General features: G+C 38.7%; 1 protein-coding gene across 3 annotated transcripts in view; it reads left to right on the top strand.

Annotated features, from left to right (window-relative positions):
- MAGI2 (membrane associated guanylate kinase, WW and PDZ domain containing 2) overlaps positions 1 to 18934 on the top strand; it is a 776112-nt gene that overhangs the window by 522914 nt on the left and 234264 nt on the right. For all 3 annotated transcript variants that reach the window (XM_035549439.2, XM_050708167.1, XM_050708168.1), the window contains one exon: positions 5914 to 5993. In XM_035549439.2, coding sequence (XP_035405332.1) covers positions 5914 to 5993 — 80 coding nt within the window. The remainder of the gene's footprint in view (positions 1 to 5913; positions 5994 to 18934) is intronic.

The following is an 18934-nucleotide window of genomic DNA, read 5'->3' on the forward strand; positions in this document are numbered from 1 at the left end:
GAAAATCATTGTTGTTCTGTCTGAAAAGCTCTGCAGATGTACAAATCTTAGGCATAAAAATAAATAAATAAATAAATAAATAAAGAGGAAAAGAGTAAGCATTTTAATTTGGAAGTCAGGTGGCCTACAGTGCACTTTGTTTTTCTCTGTCTCATATACTCTCCTTTGCTCAAGCTGTTATATTGAGGACCATCTTGAATGTAATGTATTTACAATAAAAACCCAAACAAACCCATATGTGCCGTCCCCAAATACACTGAAGCAGCACATTGGTAAACACCCATTTTGAAATGCCTCTCACAATAACGTGCAAATTACATACCTTGCAAGAGTCACAATCTAGAATAGGTTGCAGTGTTTTCAAAAGACATTAAAGCTGTTACTGTCAGTAAGCCCTTTCTATATTCCCTTCAAAAATGTTTCAAGAGATTTTCTGAGGGCTTTGTTAGTACAGGAAACTTTATCTATCAAGGTGCTTTAAACTGACAGATTGTTAACACAAATCCATCATATTAAAAATGTTAAGTTAATATACTGTGTAACAAATAATTATAATAAATAATTATAATAGTGAGATAATATATTGTTAAGTAAGAAGAACCACACTCCCACTGTTGGTTTTCTTGTTTGGTTGGTTAGTTTTTTTGTTTGTTTGTTTGTTTTCCTTTTTTAATTCCTAGCGGCACGGGTGAATATCCAGTGAGATTTCTGGAGAAGCTCTGGTGCTAGTACCTAGGTCTTGTATCTTGGACATAAAAAGTCTGCAAAATTTTAAAAGCAGACTTACAAAGAGAAGCTGTAGAAGAGCAAGAGGTTGAGTCAGTGTTTCTGGAAAGTATTATGAGAGTTCTTTTACTCTGTTTAAATCAGCTGAAAAATCTTTTTTTACATAAGTTTAGAATTGTCTATAATTGATATTAGAGGATACTGATTGCAATAAAAAGAGTACTAGGCAATGAGGATTTAAATTAATTTTATGATAATTATTGTATTTATTTTTGCTACAATGTTAATCATTTCTGGGTTTGATTTGTTAGGTTTTGTTTGGTTTTTTGACATTATTCTTCAGAGTTACAATACACCTCAGGTCTAAAATTGTTTCTATTTTGTACAGCAGGTAATAAATTAAGATGAATTTTAAAATGTTATGCTACTCCCATGCTCCACCTTCATGAAGAAAAAACAATGAGATCCTTCATTCACTGCCTTGAAGGGTTCCAAAACTGGGAATTTGTTGTTAATTTTAAGATAGATTCTAAGGCATACTTGGTTGATTTTCCAGCATCCACCTCTCAGCTCAGTCATCCTAACCGTTAATCAAGATCATGGAAATTGTGTGAGCATGGCCTTTCTAAACCTGTCCTTTAATAACGAGGTATGGTTATTATGTAATGGAACAATGGCCAGTGGAAAATGCTGGTGAAGCCACAGCTGTATTTCTCACAGGATGCTTTTGCTGCATCACTTCATTCTCACTCAGCCAGTGACAACTGCTCCAACTGCTTTTTTGTGCATTTATTCCACAACTGCTTCTGTTATTCATCTGCAACTCATTCATAACTAATCTGCAAATCCCCAGTCCCTTTTCCTTCTGGTCTGTCTGTAAGACTCCCCAGAAGGACACACATGATTAGACCTAGTGGTAAGGCAGACAGGAAAAATCCACTGTGCATTTCACAGGATTTTTAGTGCTTAAGAAATATTAAAGTGTGCACATCTTATGCATCAAATATGTGTTAAAGTTACTTTTGCCATTGATATTAATTTGGCCATTTTACTGTTCCTTCTGTCTTCTTGTCCATTGTTAAAGCTTTCTCATCAAGGCTTCTTTTAATTAGATTAAGAACTCGTTAGAAGCTAAATATTGTCTCCCTTTAGCTTCTACAAATTCTAGTCCATTGCAGAGCTGAAGAGGGAAGAGACAGAGCCCTAGGACTCAGGGGAGGTGGCATCTTTCCTGAGATGTCCCTGCAGCCTGTGACACTCAGCCAGCCAGCACCATCAAGCTTTTGCTCTTCCTCTTATTCGTAGCCTATCCTATCCATGTGGGGAAGAAGCTGCCTCTTTTGTGTCTGTGTAGCTGGCTAACCCCAATTATAGTCCTTGCTAGAGGACAGATAACAGGAGGTTGCTCTTGCTCTGAACAACACTGGATGTGCTAGCACAGCACAGCCTATGGGAAGAGCGGCATCTCTCCAAAACCTGCAACTTGAAAGCTGGCACAAAGTAGGCTGGAAGAGGACCCTGCCAAATGTATCTCCTCTGTAGAACAGAAGTAGAAATGTACACCAAACCACTACACTGTAATGTGGGACTACTTATTGGGCCCTTCACTACAAGAAGGACATTGAGGCCCTGGAGCGTGCCCAGAGCAGGGCTACGAAGCTGGTGAGGGGCCTGGAACACAAGACCGATGGGGAGTGGCTGAGGGAACTGGGGTTGTTGTGTCTGGAGAAGGGGAGGCTCAGGGGAGACCTTACTGCTTTCTACAACTACCTGAAAGGAAGGTGTGGGGAGCTGGGGGTCGGCTTCTTCTCACAGGTAACTAGTGATAGGACTAGAGGGAATGGCCTCAAGTTTCACCAGGGGAGGTTCAGGTTGGAAATTAGGAGACATTTCTTCTCAGAAAGAGCAGTCAGACATTGGAACGGGTTGCCCAGGGCGGTGGTGGTGTCACCATCCCTGGGGGTGTTCAAGGAAAGGTTGGACGTGGTGCGGTGCGCAGTGATGTGGTTTAGTGGCTGACATTGGTGGTAGGGGGAGGGTTGGACCAGATGGTCTTGAAGGTCTCTTCCAACCTTAATGATTCTATGATTCTATGATTTCCCTCTTTTACTGAGAGCAGAACAATTGTAATCAAGTCTGTGCTCTTTGTAGGAGTCTTTGTTGTGTACCTGGTTGATAAACAGACACACACAATTAACTCTAAGGACAACACTGATGGGGTGGTAGAGTTGCTGGAAGACAGGCTGGGTAGATTCTGCATTCTTTCAGATAGGGACAGTCTTCAGAGATTTTTCCCTGCATTGGAACACGTCTTTTAAAGAACACCTGTATTTAAAGTCCTACTACAAGAGATGCCATACATAGGTGTTCTGTATGAACGATAAAGTGGAGAGGCAGGGCAAGGGAGCAGGCATGGAGATGTGTAAAGAGGATACAGATAATTTTCAAAAGGTACTTTGCTCCTTTGGATGCTACAGATAAAAGTTCCAGTGGACAAATTTTCCTTTTTCTAAGTGGCTGGATGGGTTTGAGAGACAGGAAGGAGAGGAGATTAAGTGCTGTTCAAGATGATCTGGATGATATGCCATCTTCATTCTCTGAAATGGTGCTGCAGACTGAAGGATCATTCCCCTGTTGGAAAAAAAAAATGTTTTTTTATTTGTTTTTGGTTTTGTTTGGAATGGCCACAGTGCACAAAGCTGGAAGGCATTGGTCCCACTGGCTTTATGAAAGCCACTTTTATGCTGAAAGGAAGCATAACTGTTTGCTTGTTGTTGGTCTTGGTTTCAACAAAAACATTGAAGGATATAATTCAAATAATTCACTTTTAAACAATAATGCTGAATTGGGCTTATTTTCAGCTTGCCACCTGTCTTTACAGAAGCCTGAAAACTCATTTCAGGCCTATTCAAGAAATGTAAAGGAGATTTTCAGGGCTGGTGAGATGGTTTGTTCTGCTGCTGTGTGGTCTTGTAAGGAAAACACCATACAGCTAGCTTGCAGCAGTCAGCTGTTAACACTGCCTCTGCCACTATCTTGTTTAATGGTGGTGGACAGTCCCTTGATGTCTCTGTGACTGTTTTCCCACCTTTAAAACAGGGGAGATGGTTTTTATTTCCTTTGTGAAATGCTTTGAGATCCATTTTATATCACAGCAAAACTTACCAAGAGTAGTTATATATTTTGCTCTTTTAAAACCATAGGAAACAATCTGTGAATCGTCTTAGTCTCTGCAGCCAGTGGGGTTCCCTACAATCATTCAGAATTAGTAGCTGGGAGAGAGTGGCTATTGCACAGACATGCCCATACTCCAGAGCTGTGACTGCAGCTTGCACAGGTACACCAAGCCAGCGCTAAGTTATGGCACTGCTAATGGGGCACTCGTGGTAGTGCAGAGCTTGGTGTGTGCTGCTGGCTGCACCCAAGTAGCTGAGAACATGCCCGGCTGATCAGCCCACGCTGAGCTCCATACTGCTGCAATGACATTGCTGCCAGTATCTCCATTAGTTAATTTAAAGCTAGCTCAAGTATGTCTGCACAAGCTGCAGTTAGGCTGTGACTGCAGTATAAAAATACACCCTCCAGGAGATCACAGACAGACAAATCTTTAGAGAAAGCATCTTACTTACATTTGCAATCAAGCACAGGCTGATGGCAACATTTCAAATTTGCCTTACCTTTAGTTTATCGTTCTTCTGTAAATGTAGCCATTCTGCCAAAGTAGGTGAGGGTTTCATTTATCCTATTCTCCTATCATGAATGGTGTTTTAGAATAGGACATGCTTAAAACAGGAATTTAAATGCCTCAATTTTCATTTTAGTTGCCACTTTATCCATGCATGGCTCTCATCTACCTTTTTTTTCCATCCAAAATGTGTAGGAAGATTTAATATTGTCGTAATAATGCTGAGAGGTAGGTACTATCACTCTGTTTTCAGAGACAGAGAAATCAAGGCAGAGGAAAAGTTACCTGCCAAGGATTAAATAGCGAGTCTAGGTGAGAGAAAGAACTGGCAATAGATTTTTTTTTTTTTTTTTTTTTTCCTGGGGGAACCAGTGATGTTTCAGTCACATGGACTTTATCAGTCAGTTACTTGCCAATTACCAATTGCATCCTAATCCACTTTTTTTTCCATTTCCCCTGTTTTTATACACCTTATGCTAATGTTTGTAAGAGAGTGTCTTAAGTACACTTTAAAATGACATGGCAAATTAATAATAATCTAAATAATTCAGTACCATATAAATTGTATAGAACAAGCATCCTCCCAGGATGTATCAGATAAATAAAACATGGGTTAGAATGGACTCTGAATGATGGTATTGTAAGAAGGACATCTTAAAAAATAAAAGAGTAATGATCACATCCTTTTCTGTTTTACTCTCTTCCTTTCTTAACGTATTTTTTTAAAAATTGCTCCAAATTCAAATGTTTATGGTAAATGTATACATTGAAAAAATCCTATTTTTAAGTCTCATTAGCTGTGTTAAGTGTCAATTCATTTGGCAAAATACTCTCCTAGAAAACAGTTTGTACCAGTTCAGTGCTATTTCGTGTCTGATTCCTCAAAGATCTATTCTGAGTGTAGAAAGGAGCCACATGATTCATTCAGCTTGTGCATATCTATTTTATCATGATAGAAGGATTATCTATGGAGACATAAAGGTTTGTTAAACAAAGTATCATTAATCACTCTGTCCGGAAATGTAGACTTTGCATGAGCATGCTGTAATTTGCATTAGTTTTGCTATGCCTTGGCAGTGCTGCTAGCAAGAAATAACAAACCTGTACTTATGAAAAGGACAGGTTAAAGATGAAAATAATTCTATCTGAAAACTGTGAGAATGGTACAGAATCCTGTCGCCTGCACTCGTTCAATGGGAGAACACTGTATTTGTAATAAATTCCTTTTGCTCTGGATGAGTTCTGCATTTTCAATGAGGTTAACTTGGCAACATTCTAGTTGATTTTAATAAAAATAGCTGCTTTGAGGACAGGGAGCTGAGGTTGCCAAATTTACAGCTGCCTTGCACAATTACTCTTACACCTCCTTCAGGGCTACTTAGAACCAGTAAGCAAATTAAGTGTATCGATTGCAATTTTGTTGGACTAACCCTTTTTTCTTAAGGAATAAACTTGATTCCTTTCAGTATGTGTCTGCTCAGAGTGATCTCTTTTCTTTTCAGCCATAACACAAAGACAACATCATGGCTGGATCCACGACTTGCGAAAAAGGCTAAACCTCCAGAAGAGTGCAAAGAAAATGGTAGGTTATTAAGTTTTCCTTCCTGCTCAGAGGGGATTTGCCTTTGTGTGTGTGTGTCTCTCTCAGTTCTTAGAAAAATCAGGCATTTGGGAGAATGATGAAAGGTGTTTAATTGCTGCTTTGGTTAGAAGCCATAAGTGATACCAGTTCTTAGCATGCCATGTGTTTCTGCTTTTTATTATCCTTTCTGATGCTATCCAAAGCTAAGGATCACAAGTGTGTTTTCTGCCTGTTGTGTGTGTGACTCCGGGACTGACCTTCTCCCTCATCTCCTACGGAGAACTTTGGTCTGCAGAACAGAATCCCTTTTCAGATTCTGAGCTTTTAATCTACAAGCAATTCAATGCATAAGGGAAGCTAGCAGCACCGTGGGAATATGAATATTGTTTGATTTGTATTTAAAGGTACAGTGCTATGCTGTTTAGTAGCCAATTTAAACAAAATAGTGTCTGATAAAGCAGGGTGTGGGAGGGAGAAAATAGTGTCTGTCCGAGTTCATGACTGGATTTTGGGGGTACTGCATCGTTAATGGTTTAACATCTATTAGTGTAAATAATACCGAGAATGCTTAGAGGATCTGTAGCTGTTATACAGGAGTATATCAACAAACTCAAAGAGAGATATGAAATAATACAGATCTCATCAAACTCACATGCACTCAGTATAATTTTCATTTTTTCTCTAGTAAAGTTTCAGGAATCAAAATCATTTAATAAAGCCAAAGTAAAGATGTATTATAATGCATTTTTTTCTGGGGAGTTCTTTTTTTCCTTGTTTAATAGTTCACTGTTAGTTAAATCAGCCAGTTAAGAAGCAATGATTTCTAAAGACTGCTACTTGTTTTATTTTTGTGAAATATAGAGAAATAAATGCATGCATGTGATATTCATTAATTCAAAGCATTTTAAAATATTGTAAATTAACTAATTGTATTTCATATACTGCATCTGATTTATTTAAAATTTTCCAAAATACATTGAATTGATTAATGTTAATATTATTAACAGGGAAAAAAAAAAACCCTCAGTGCCATTTTTGGCTGATAAAGGAGTCACCGAGGAGTTGCTGGCTGTGTGAAATGTAGGGTCAGCGCTTTGGTATAGACTGTTCCTGGTTTTTGCAAACGGCTTCATTTTGAAAGCCTGCTATATTCCAAAAATCCTTTCCTTATTTCAGCAGCAATTCTGACGTTCTCTTCTGACATCAGAAATTACATGTCTGAATGATTTTGTAATGCTTATTCCAGCACTTACAACACTATCTCCTGGAGTAAATTTTACAGTGAACTGAAACATAACAAGGGCACAGGAGTTTTGTTATAAATCTCTCACATTATTTATATGAAGCTATATCGTTGCCTGCTCCTTAAGGAATACTAGTGTAAAAAAAAAAAAAAAAAAAAAAGCAATATCTATGGAGTAACATATCACATAGTTACTTGGAGTCAATGTTTTTGTTTTTGTTTTCTCATAGCTGTTGTATACTGAGATCACAACAAATATTGAAATTTTTTTTAAATGAATCTAAAATAATTTTAAATGAAGATCAGTTCATTAAAGAAACAGAATTATTTTACAGTAATTTGAGTACTAGATTATTGAATGACTATAGTGTGCTGGGTCATGCTGTTCTTTTAAGAGTTGCTTAGCTCATTAATGCAAAGTACTTGAAGTGAACCATAAAAGACTTTAGGGAGAGATCTTAGGTTGTTATAGAGGCTGTTCTTGCAACATCTCTTTTTCTAAGGTTCTTCAGTTGCTCAAAAATTGATGTTGTGTTCTTTTTGTTTTTTTTTTTTAATTTCCAATACCTGCAGAAGAAAAAGAAAAGGTTCTTAAAATTGCTAATATCCCTTAAAATGACTGTACCTTGCCACTGAGGTCCAACAACAGGGCGTTTGTTATAGCACACAGGGATTTGAAATTTTTATTTAGTTTTAATGTCAGATCAAGGAGTAATTTCACACGTTTCAGCTATGGCTTGGTGCACGTTTTTTATGCCAAATGTCTTTTCTGTTACACTTCATGATTTATTATGGCACATTTTCACTCATACAAAATTTTAGAAAGACATTGGTGCTTAAATAAGAAATGATACTTACCATGCTTCTGTATTATTATCTACATAAGCTTAAGTTTTTCATTGACATTCATTTTGCCACATTTGAAACTCATATTGATTCACTGAGATACGTTATGATGTACTTATCACCTATCAGATTCTGCCATCAGGTTTTCATCAGAACAACCCAACTTACATGTTCTTATTTCAGTGCACATCCTGCCAAGTCCTCCTTCTTCATTCTGCCACCAGCACACCATTTCAACCTCAGACAACATCCAACCAATATCCAATATTTGAGTCCTGGACTAGCAATATTGAGGGGCCCATCTCCACTCTTCAACTGTCAGCTCTTCGATGTTCTTTTGCCGATACTAATTCTCCATTTCTCCATGTTCCCAAGCTTCTTTATCTGCAACTCCCAGTGCTTGCTCTTTTCTCTTTGCAAAGTCTGAACCAACCTTCCAGCACATCTTGGAATAATTTTTCACATGCTTTTTCCAAAAGATCGACAAGCTCTACCAAGTCAAGCTTTCTTTGCCTTCATGCTGTGGACTCCTTCTGTTTTCCTTTAATGATACTCACTGCTCTTGCCCCCTTTGCAGGTCAGGAGGTTTTAAGGGCTGATTTTTCTTTCTGTCTCTGTCATGACCTTCTGTGTGAGTTTCAGAAAATTACTTTTACTTCTGCTCTGTCAGTTCTACTTAGATGGTAGTTCTTTGAAGCAAGAACTGCTTCTTGCTCTTTGTTTGTATGGTGCTTATTTGAGTTTCATAACTGTTATTCAATAAACAGAATTACCAATATGTATTGCTGGCAATACAAACTACAATATTTTACACATTTCCAATTTCCTGCAGAAAGTCTTGACTTTTTAAAAAATCTTATTCTTTCTCATGAAAATGTGAATAAAATAAATGGATTTGTTTAGTTTTGAATACTTATTTTAAATGATTCATTTTCTTTTTTTTTCACATGAAAAATTGTTAACCAATTTTTATTTGTAAATAGACACTATAGTTCTGCCCACTGTGAGCCTGATTCCCTGGTTGCTACATTTTCTGTAAAGTCATATTACATAGCAAACTTGGATTTGCATGATTACAGGTATATTATGCGAGTGGTCTGCTAACAGATTCTGTTCGTTGAGAGAGAACATGGAAAAGAATTACAAGTTCCATAAGGCAATAGAAACGTAGTTTAATATTGAAAGGCAACTCAGCCTAAATGACAGAACTATTTTTTTTAGAAAGTTCAATTTTGACTAAGAATTGCAGTAATTTAATTTTTAAAATTCTTTAGTCCATTTTAGGAAAAATTCCATTCTGGAGAAAAGTGAACACTTACTTCTTTATCTAATTTGGGGGTTAAACAGCTATTAAAATTTCCTGGGATCTGAAAGTAGAATTTAATTTAGTAGATTACTAATCCACCCCAATCAATATTGTCCATTCGTCTTAACCTTTACTTTTTTATGTCAAACTCTTTTCTTCTATTTCTTCATTTTCAAATTCAAGTAAATTCAAAAGTATAAATAAATTTTTGATTTAACCTATCAGTCATCTGTCATCTGCCTATCCATCTCCTCTACACCTACCAACTTGACTGAAAAGTACAGATTTTTATTTAGGGTGAGTGGAGTTTCCTTTGGACTTCATTGACTGTGCATACCAGCTCTATTTTGACAATGAGGGGGCACAGATATGAAGCTCATATGTAAACACCTGTACATAGACAAACTGCTATGTTTTGGTGTCTCTACCTTGAACTGAACCCCGACCTTACTATCTCATTTTATTGGGTTATCCTTTCCCCCATTCCAATTGTTACAGCCAATATCTTTGTGCTAACTAACTGCTATGCACTGCCTCATCTCTCATCATCATGCCAGCAACACACACATCTACCATTGTCCTCTTCATCTTCTCTTCTAGTTGAGTCCATTAGCTCATGCTAGATCTGACATCTCACATTGGACACTTGCTATCTGGAGTCTTCCCACTGATTTCCCCTACTCTCTTTCATTAATAGCAGTACTTTCAGGGCCTATTTCCCTTTTCCTTGTCACCCAACCAGCAAAGTATCCTCTCACTGCTCTGTATGGTACATGCAGTACCATGCAGACAGACATGAATTCAGGAATTCAGTTCCCCATCCTTCTTTGAGACAATGTCATTACCACAATCAATCATCTCTAAAAATCTCAGATCTCTCTGATTAAATTCCAAGTCATAAGGGTGATCACTGATTAGGCTATCTGTTATATCAAGACTATAACTAGCTTGTGAAAGCAAGAATCTTTTACATGAGTAAATAGGATCATTTTTCCTTATTTTTTTCTGAAAATTTATGAAGTATATTTTTAGCTGGAAGCGTCTCTAGTGTGACACAGGAGCACCTTTGTTCACTGCATATTCAGTTTGTAAACTTCTTTAAAAGGCACTGAGATTTAGGGGAAAAATATTTTTAAATCATTCTGTGTTATGAGTGCTTTAACACTGAAGAATGGTTCTTTCTCAAAACCTGACCATTTAACATACAGTCCCTCTTCATGTTGTTGGTCTAAGCTACTGCCTAACCATTTTTCACATACTCCTATACTAATACTAGAAATAGCTGAAGTCCAACAATTAGACTGTAGCTGACTATTTTGCTTGTTTTGAACGGGTGTTCCTTCTCCATAAACCATAAATCTCTGGTAGAAAGACTCAGACTTTCAGTGATGGAGGAAAATTTATACAGGCAACTCTATTGTTATGTTTCTACAAATGCAAGCAAGAATATAAACCAACTATTTTCTCAAACGTCTCCAGACTTTGTTAAAATTAATAGCCCTTCATATCATTAAGTTCTTTGACTGTTGGCCCAAAAGGAACAAAATCTAAGGCTGTCTTTCTCATCTTACTTACATTTAATACATTCTGAATTTCTTATTAAGAGTTCAAACCACATAATGAACTGTTGCATGTATCCATTTTAACTTCAGCTTGCAGCAAATGTATCTTACACAAGGAGATCATGTAAATTTATGAGGTAACATTACAGTAGCACAACCATAGAATAGAATCATAGAATGGCTCATGTTGGAAGGGACCTTAAAGATCATCTAACTTGACCTCCTGTCCCCTCCTCCACCATAGGCAGGGATGCAAACCACCAGCTCAGGTTTGCCAAAGCCCCATCCAGCCTGGCCTCGAACACCTCCAGGGATGGGACATCCACAGCTTCTTTTGCCAACCTGTTCTCACTACCCTTACAGTGAAGAATTTCCTACTAACTTCTAATCTAAACCTCCCCTCTTTTAGTTTAAAACCATTCCCCCTTGTCCTACCATTATCTACCCAAGTAAAGAGTTCTTCTCCATCTTTTTTATAAGACCCCTTTAAGTATTTGAAAGGCACGATGAGTTGTCCCCAGAGCCTTCTCTTCTCCAGGCTGAACGTCTCCGACTCCCTCAGCCTTTCTTCATAGGTGAAGTGCTCCAACCCTATGATAATCTTTGTAGCCCTCCTCTGGACTCTCTCTAACAGGTCCACATCCTTTTTGTGCTGAGGACCCCACACCTGGAAACAGCATTCCAGGTGGGATCTCACAAGGGCAGAGTAGAGGGGGACAATCCCCTCCCTCGACCTGCTGGTCACGACTATTTTGATGCAACCCAGGATGCAGTTGGTCTTCTGGGCTGCAAGCACACACTGCTGACTCTTGTTGAGCTTTCACCCATCAGAACCCCCAAGTCCTTCTCCACAGGACTGCTCTCAGTAAGTTCTTCCAGACTGTATTTCTGTCTGAGATTGCCACGACCCAAGTACAGCACCTTGCACTTGGACTTGTTGAACCTCATGACGTTCACATGGGCCCACTTCTCCAGCCTGTCCAGGTCTCTTTGAATGGCATCTCTTCCTTCTTTGAACTGCACCAATCAACTTGATGTCATCTGCAAACTTGCTGAGGGTGCACTCAATCCCATTGTGTATGTCATTGATGAAGATGTTGAAAAGTACCAGTCCCAAGACAGACCCCTGAGGGACACCGCTCGTCACCAGTCTCCACCTGGACATAGAACAATTGACCACTACTGGGTGTGGCCACCGGGCAAACTCCTTATCCACCCTTCAAACGTCCTTTGAAGGACCTTTCCTTTGAAGCCAATTCCTTATCCACCCTTCAAAGGTCCACCCTTCAAATCCATATCTTTCCAATTTAGAGATTAAGATGTCACGTGGGACCATGGCAAAGGCCTTACAGAAGTCCAAGTAGATGACATCAATCAGTTTTCCCTTGTCAACTGATGCAGTTACTCCATTATAGAAGACGACCAGATTGGTCACGCAAGGCCACCAGATTGGTTAGGCTGGCCACCAGATTGGTCAGGCAAAAAAAATATCAAAAATTCACCCTACTCCAGTACTTTAAAAAAACAATTTGTTGTTCTTTTCTGAATTTGCTATCTGATACTTTTCTTCTTCCAATGAGATTATTTATATGAAATAAAAATAAATAATGAAATGAAAGAATAAATAATTGGCATTATCAGTAATCTGCATAATTCCTGTCTTGTGTTGAGCATTTTGAAAACCTGTCTGCATTTGAAACTGTTTTATTTATAAATAATTTTCCTTTTCACTTCTAAAGAGTTTGCAATGGAATATATAAAACAAAGGTAAGAGATAGTCCCGATGCTGAAGCATTTGGTTTCCTTTTTTGATTCATACTGAATACTTATCAATATATTTTACTTCATCAAAAAATGGATGTGACTCAGACTGCTTTGACACATTTTTTTCAGTCCTTTTAGCCATATTTTTTTCTTATTTACACAGATTTCTTGAGCATTTCAGTCATGATTAAACTCTAGAATGTCTGTGTTCTCATACACCTCCTTCTTTTTAGCAAGTACAAGCGTCTCTATAGTTGAGTATATCCATAACTTTATCCAAAATTGCCACTTAAATCACAAACTTAATAAGAAATGATTTGTCATTGTTTAGCTGATTCTTCACTATCATGTTGTAAAACATCATCTCTTTACATTTTCACTTTGTAGATGCACTTGGTTATAGGCATGCTAGTTTAATGGGTAAAACATTACTTGACTCTTACATATGTTTTCACTAGAAATCAAGTTGTGAGCTTTTGTCTTGTGTAGATACTGTTTATAGGTGCCAATGCCCACTAGTGGCTATTTGTAGTAAATACTCATCTGCAAATAGGTTTTCATTTGTCTGAAGCAGTAGTAGCTTTGCATTTGAAACCAAGTCTTCTGGTTCTTTGTGGTACAAAGGAGTGAGGGCTTGTTTGGTGGATTGGGCTGCATCAATATCAAAGATTTACATGAGACACTTGCAGAACAAGTTAGCTAGCAAACGTGATGCCCATCTACAGGAAGGGCCGGAGGGTAGACCTGGGGAACTATAGGCCTGTTAGTTTGACCTCAGTGCCAGGGAAGCTCATGGAGCAGATCATCTTGAGTGTCATCACACGGCACTTGCAGGGTAACTAGGCGATCAGGCTCAGTCAGCATGGGTTTATGAAAGGCAGGTCCTGCTTGACGAACCTGATCTCCTTCTATGACAAAGTGACACGCTTAGTGGATGAGGGAAAGGCTGTGGATGTGGTCTACCTTGACTTCAGTAAGGCTTTTGACACTGTTTCCCACAACATTCTCCTCAAGAAACTGGCTGCTTGTGGCTTGGACTGGCGTACGCTTTGTTGGGTTAAAAACTGGCTGGATAGCCAGGCTCAAAGAGTTGTGGTGAATGGAGTCAAATCCGGTTGGAGGCCGGTCACTACTGGAGTCCCCCAGGGCTCAGTACTGGGGCCAGTCCTCTTCAATATCTTTATCGATGATCTAGATGAGGGGATTGAGTGCACCCTCAGTAAGTTTGCAGATGACACCAAGTTAGGTGCATGTGTCAATCTGCTCGAGGGTAGGAAGGCTCTGCAGGAGGATCTGGATAGGCTGGACCGATGGGCTGAGGTCAACTGTATGAAGTTCAACAAGGCCAAGTGCCGGGTCCTGCACCTGGGGCGCAACAACCCCAAGCAGATCTACAGGCTGGGAGATGAGTGGTTGTAAAGCTGCCTGGCAGAGAAGGACCTGGGAGTACTGGTTGATAGTTGGCTGAATATGAGCCAGCAGTGTGCTCAGGTGGCCAAGAAGGCCAACTGCATCCTGGCTTGTATAAGAAGCAGTGTGGCCAGCAGGTCTAGGGAAGTGATTGTCCCCCTGTACTCGGCTCTGGTGAGGCCGCACCTCGAGTATTGTGTTCAGTTTTGGGCCCCTCGCTACAAGAAGGACATGGAGGTGCTCGAGCGAGTCCAGAGAAGGGCGACAAGGCTGGTGTGGGGTCTGGAGAACAAGTCTTACAAGGAGCGGCTGAGGGAGCTGGGATTGTTCAGCCTGGAGAAGAGGAGGCTCAGGGGCAACCTTATCGCTCTCTATAGGTACCTTAAAGGAGGCTGTAGCGCAGTAGGGGTTGGTTTGTTCTCCCACGTGCCTGGTGACAGGACGAGGGGGAATGGGCTAAAGTTGCGCCAGGGGAGGTTTAGGTTGGATATTAGGAGGAACTTCTTTACCGAAAGGGTTGTTAGGCATTGGAATGGGCTGCCCGGGGAAGTGGTTGAGTCACCATCCCTGGAGGTCTTTAAGAGACATTTAGATGTTGAACTTAGTGATATGGTTTAGTGGAGGACTTATTAGTGTTAGGTCAGAGGTTGGACTAGGTGATCTTGGAGGTCTCTTCCAACCTAGACGATTCTGTGATTCTGTGATTCTGTGAACATTACAGGTAGAGAAAGAAGTGAATGCAGGAGGAAATGTCCTACCTTGTTGAGTGGACAAAGCATCAGCAGGATATCTTGCAACTCCAAATTAAACCCTTGTTTCTGTTGAATAAATGGAGCCCAATATGAACTAGGTAGGACAGAAGAAAGCTTCTGGGCTTTCTTTAAAGTGATGTGTGACCCTGAACACTGTGTCTCTCAAGATGATATTCTGCTCATTGCTACTATTTTTTTTTCTCTGTGAAATGTAGAGTTTTGTTTTGTTATTATTTGTTTTTAATTATCATTTTTGTAAGTTGAATACTTCCCTAAGGACCCTCTGGTACTTTCTATCAGAAAGCCCAAGCAGTAGCCAAGGTAGAGGACAAGGCTGTAATCCCACATATTTAACAGCACATTGTAGTCTCTTCATTTTATTTATAAACTTTCATTTCCAACTGTCTTTTCAGGTTCCTATCTCTTTCTCAGGATGAATATTATAAAAATTCTACCAGAAAATTTGATCATCATATGGTGTCAAAAAAAAACCACAGTCATTTACTAGAAGATGAGTAAATCAAAACATAGAAAGATCAATAACCAAAATACATTGTTCTGACAAACATTATTTACTATCTGAGAAGAAGTAGCTTCAGTTTTCCTTAGATTACCTTATATTATTATGTCTACCACAAACCTTCAGTTCCTCCCATGCTCCCAGGTTCTCACTGGCCTTTGCAGGTTCCCCAAGTACCAGCAGGGCAGCATGTGAGCTCAGGGCAGGTCAGGCTGGGCTACTCGTGCTGATCAGCTTTTGAAAGCCAGACAGGTACCTGCTGAGCTCATGGTATAACCTTCTCAAATGCAGGGTGCCTAAAGGGCATCTTCCCCTTCACAGTTGCTGATTTTCACAAATCATTTAATAATGTATTTATCTTTGAGGCATCTGTGCCTCAGCTAAATTTAGTTGAAAACCAGCAATAGATTCAGACCTTAACAGAGGGAAATGGTGAACAGACAGATAATATGAACCCATAAAATTCATTTCCCCAGGAAACCAAAGTAGAAAATCAGCTTCAGAAAAGTAGTTTTTGCTTAATCAAAATAAGAATTCCTGAAATTATACAAGTTATGATTGATACCTAATGCTAAGCATTAGTTACATTATGTGTTAAATGGTACCATTTATTCCACTATAGTCAAGGGTCTACCAGCATTACTATTTTAAACCTTGTTTCCAGGGAATTATGTTTGATGTTGGAAATATGTTGAGGAGAGTCTCTTTTTTAGACTTTGTACCAGCATAGCTTAATTGTTTTCTTCAAATGCTGGAATGTTGTTATTTATTAAATAGGTCACTGTATAAAATAATACCTTTATGTTCAATGAGACATCACTATGCACATAAAAAGACCTCCACCTATTTCATTAGTAGTTCATATGTGTATGTTTCCAGGAAAGCTACCTTGCAGAATTTTAGTTTGATGTTAATTTAAAATATGACTAAGCCACAGATACGCGTATTACTAAATAAAGGCCGCATTGCCCGTCTCTAGCACAGTTTTCAGTCCATGGTACATGGCAGCCTTGCAATTCACAAAAAGTTAGTTATCGTCTGCTGTCTTTTATTGTTCCTGTTGGCCTCAGTTAATAACCATCTACCACATTGAAAATACTTTCTGTCTATCCATCTGTCCATCTCACAAGAAATTGCAGAAATATTCAAATTCAGTTTAACTCTTCTTTTGAAGCTGTTTGGAGGCTGGAGTCTAAATATTAACTGATACTCTCCATAGAAAAATACAGGATTTATGTCTCAATATGTAGACATTAAGTGATTACAAATGGCAGATAAAGTGCAGTACTGTCATGATGGATGAGAGGTGGCCAAGGAGGTACTTTCTATGAAAGGATAAAGCAAGGGATTCCCCATCATAAGTGATATGGGCAGGTACTGGCTATATCTGATATTTGGTGAGCTGGTGCCTGAAAGGGAGTCCAGATCCCTTTGTTGGGAATTTATTTTTGGGTAGGGAATTGAATACAAAATGATGAGTCAGAAAGGCTGCACCATGAAGAGGGAGACAATTAAAGACAGAGCAGCAGAGGCTGATCACATGCTTGCATCTCAAATCTTGATCCTTTCCAGAGCTTATATTCAAGGCTCTGAAATATCTCCTCTGCCTAAGAGCCAGAGCCTGACCTCCTCTGAGGATGCTGCTTATACATGAAAATAAAAATAAAATAAAATAAAATAAAAAGGAAAAAAAAAAAGCAGGGACCTATTTATTTTATTTTAAAACACATAAACTTTCTCTGTTACAGTCTAGAAAAGATACTATTCTGTAAGTGTAAAAAAAAAAAAAAAAAAAAAGCTCCTCTGTCAGATGGTGTACAGAATATAGTGTCAGATTAATGAATCCAGAGAGAAAATATAAAAGCAACACAGAGCACGACATTGTCCATAGACCTTGTAAACCTTCTCCTCTGGGATATTTTGAGGTGCTGTGCCAAGGACTGTTGCTTTTTTCCCAAGGGCAAGTAAGCAATGCTTGCAGACTTCAGCTGAGAGTGCCAGGCACAGATGAGTAATTTTGCTGCAAACTTATAAAACTGTTCTGCAAATGCTTTTCAATTCAGTCATCAAAACCCTTCTTACTACAGGCCTGAGTCACTTCTGAGTAGGGACTGCCCATCATGCACTCCCGCCTGGTGACTTTGTGATATGAACAAATGACTAGGAATTAGGAAATGGATTGACAGACTACCAAATTTTCATTTTCAGTTATGACTTAAATCCAGGTGTTTCCAGATGATAAGGATATTGCACCTTTATACTACAGAGTTCTTGCTTAGAACTCTATTTTGCAGTTTACTAACCCCTTTTAAACAGCATTTGATGCCATCAGTTTTGTAATGGAGCTGGCATTACTTGTAATAATATTGATCACAATGAATTTTTCCTGCCATTTAAGTACATATTGAACATGCTTTTTTTCAGCTTGCATTTACAATTTTGGATTTATTAAACAATAACTGGAAATCCTGTGAACAATTGTGGCCATTTGAAGGGTATTTTATGCTGACAATGCCAATTTTATGCCAATTTTATGCTGACAATGACAACTTTGATTCTAAAGTCACAATAATGATAAAAAAAATAAGAAGGGGTGGAACTTCATTAGTGGTTTTTGTTTTCCTGGGAGTTCAGAAAATACTTCTCTGGACACTCTGGCACTGGTTGCAGGGACACAGCTAATAAGAGTAAGTCTTCATCTTAGGGTAACACTCCTGGGGGAACCCTGGGGTGCAGAAGTACTTCCCTGGAGCATGCTTGTCATTGTGACAGATAAGTCCTTTAAGTTGTAATGGACTATTAAGTATTAGGTTGCTTTCAGAGCCATTAAAGTTTCTCACTATTGCAGATATACAAATCCCTGTAGAGTACTAACCTTAATCTTAAATAGAGCTGATAGTTGCAAGGACAAGAATGAATATAAGAGAGGAAAAAATGCCTGTTTTCCTTGATTGTTTAGCTAGCACTTGGCTGTCATGCACTCCCTGCTCCTACTACTCACCTGGATTGTGTGTTTAAATGGGGAGATCCCTGGGACCCACAGTCAGCCTGACAGTAACTCTGCTAGCAATCTGAGGATTTTAAACGTTGCTAAATTCAGGCTGAGGAAGCTGCTATCTTGTCTTGTGGTTCTTGATGTGGAAAATCACAAGCTTTAATTCAAATTAGTTCATGACATTACTAAGACTGCTTCTATGAACTAGTGTCCTGTAAGCACACCCTTTGTGTGGTTGGAAACTTATTTGCTTGTATGATGCTCTGAGATTCTGAGCTGAGATATGAAGTATAATATATAGCCCTTTAAGTGTTACAGTGTTTATAATAAATATCCAGTGTAAGAAGTGCAGCATGCTCATCGGTGATATAAAATATAACCAACAATAATTTTTAAATGGCAATAGATATGGCTTATTTTGTAAAACTTTGGCAAATTATTATTTAATTTTTGAATTAAAATAAAATTAAAAAAATCATCAGAGACTGACTCCAAAACAGAGCCAGCAAACTAAAGCTAGTATGTGAGTATAGTTTAAACTAC

Source organism: Cygnus atratus, chromosome 1 (genome assembly GCF_013377495.2).
Source record: "Cygnus atratus isolate AKBS03 ecotype Queensland, Australia chromosome 1, CAtr_DNAZoo_HiC_assembly, whole genome shotgun sequence".
NCBI classification, from domain to species: domain Eukaryota; kingdom Metazoa; phylum Chordata; class Aves; order Anseriformes; family Anatidae; genus Cygnus; species Cygnus atratus.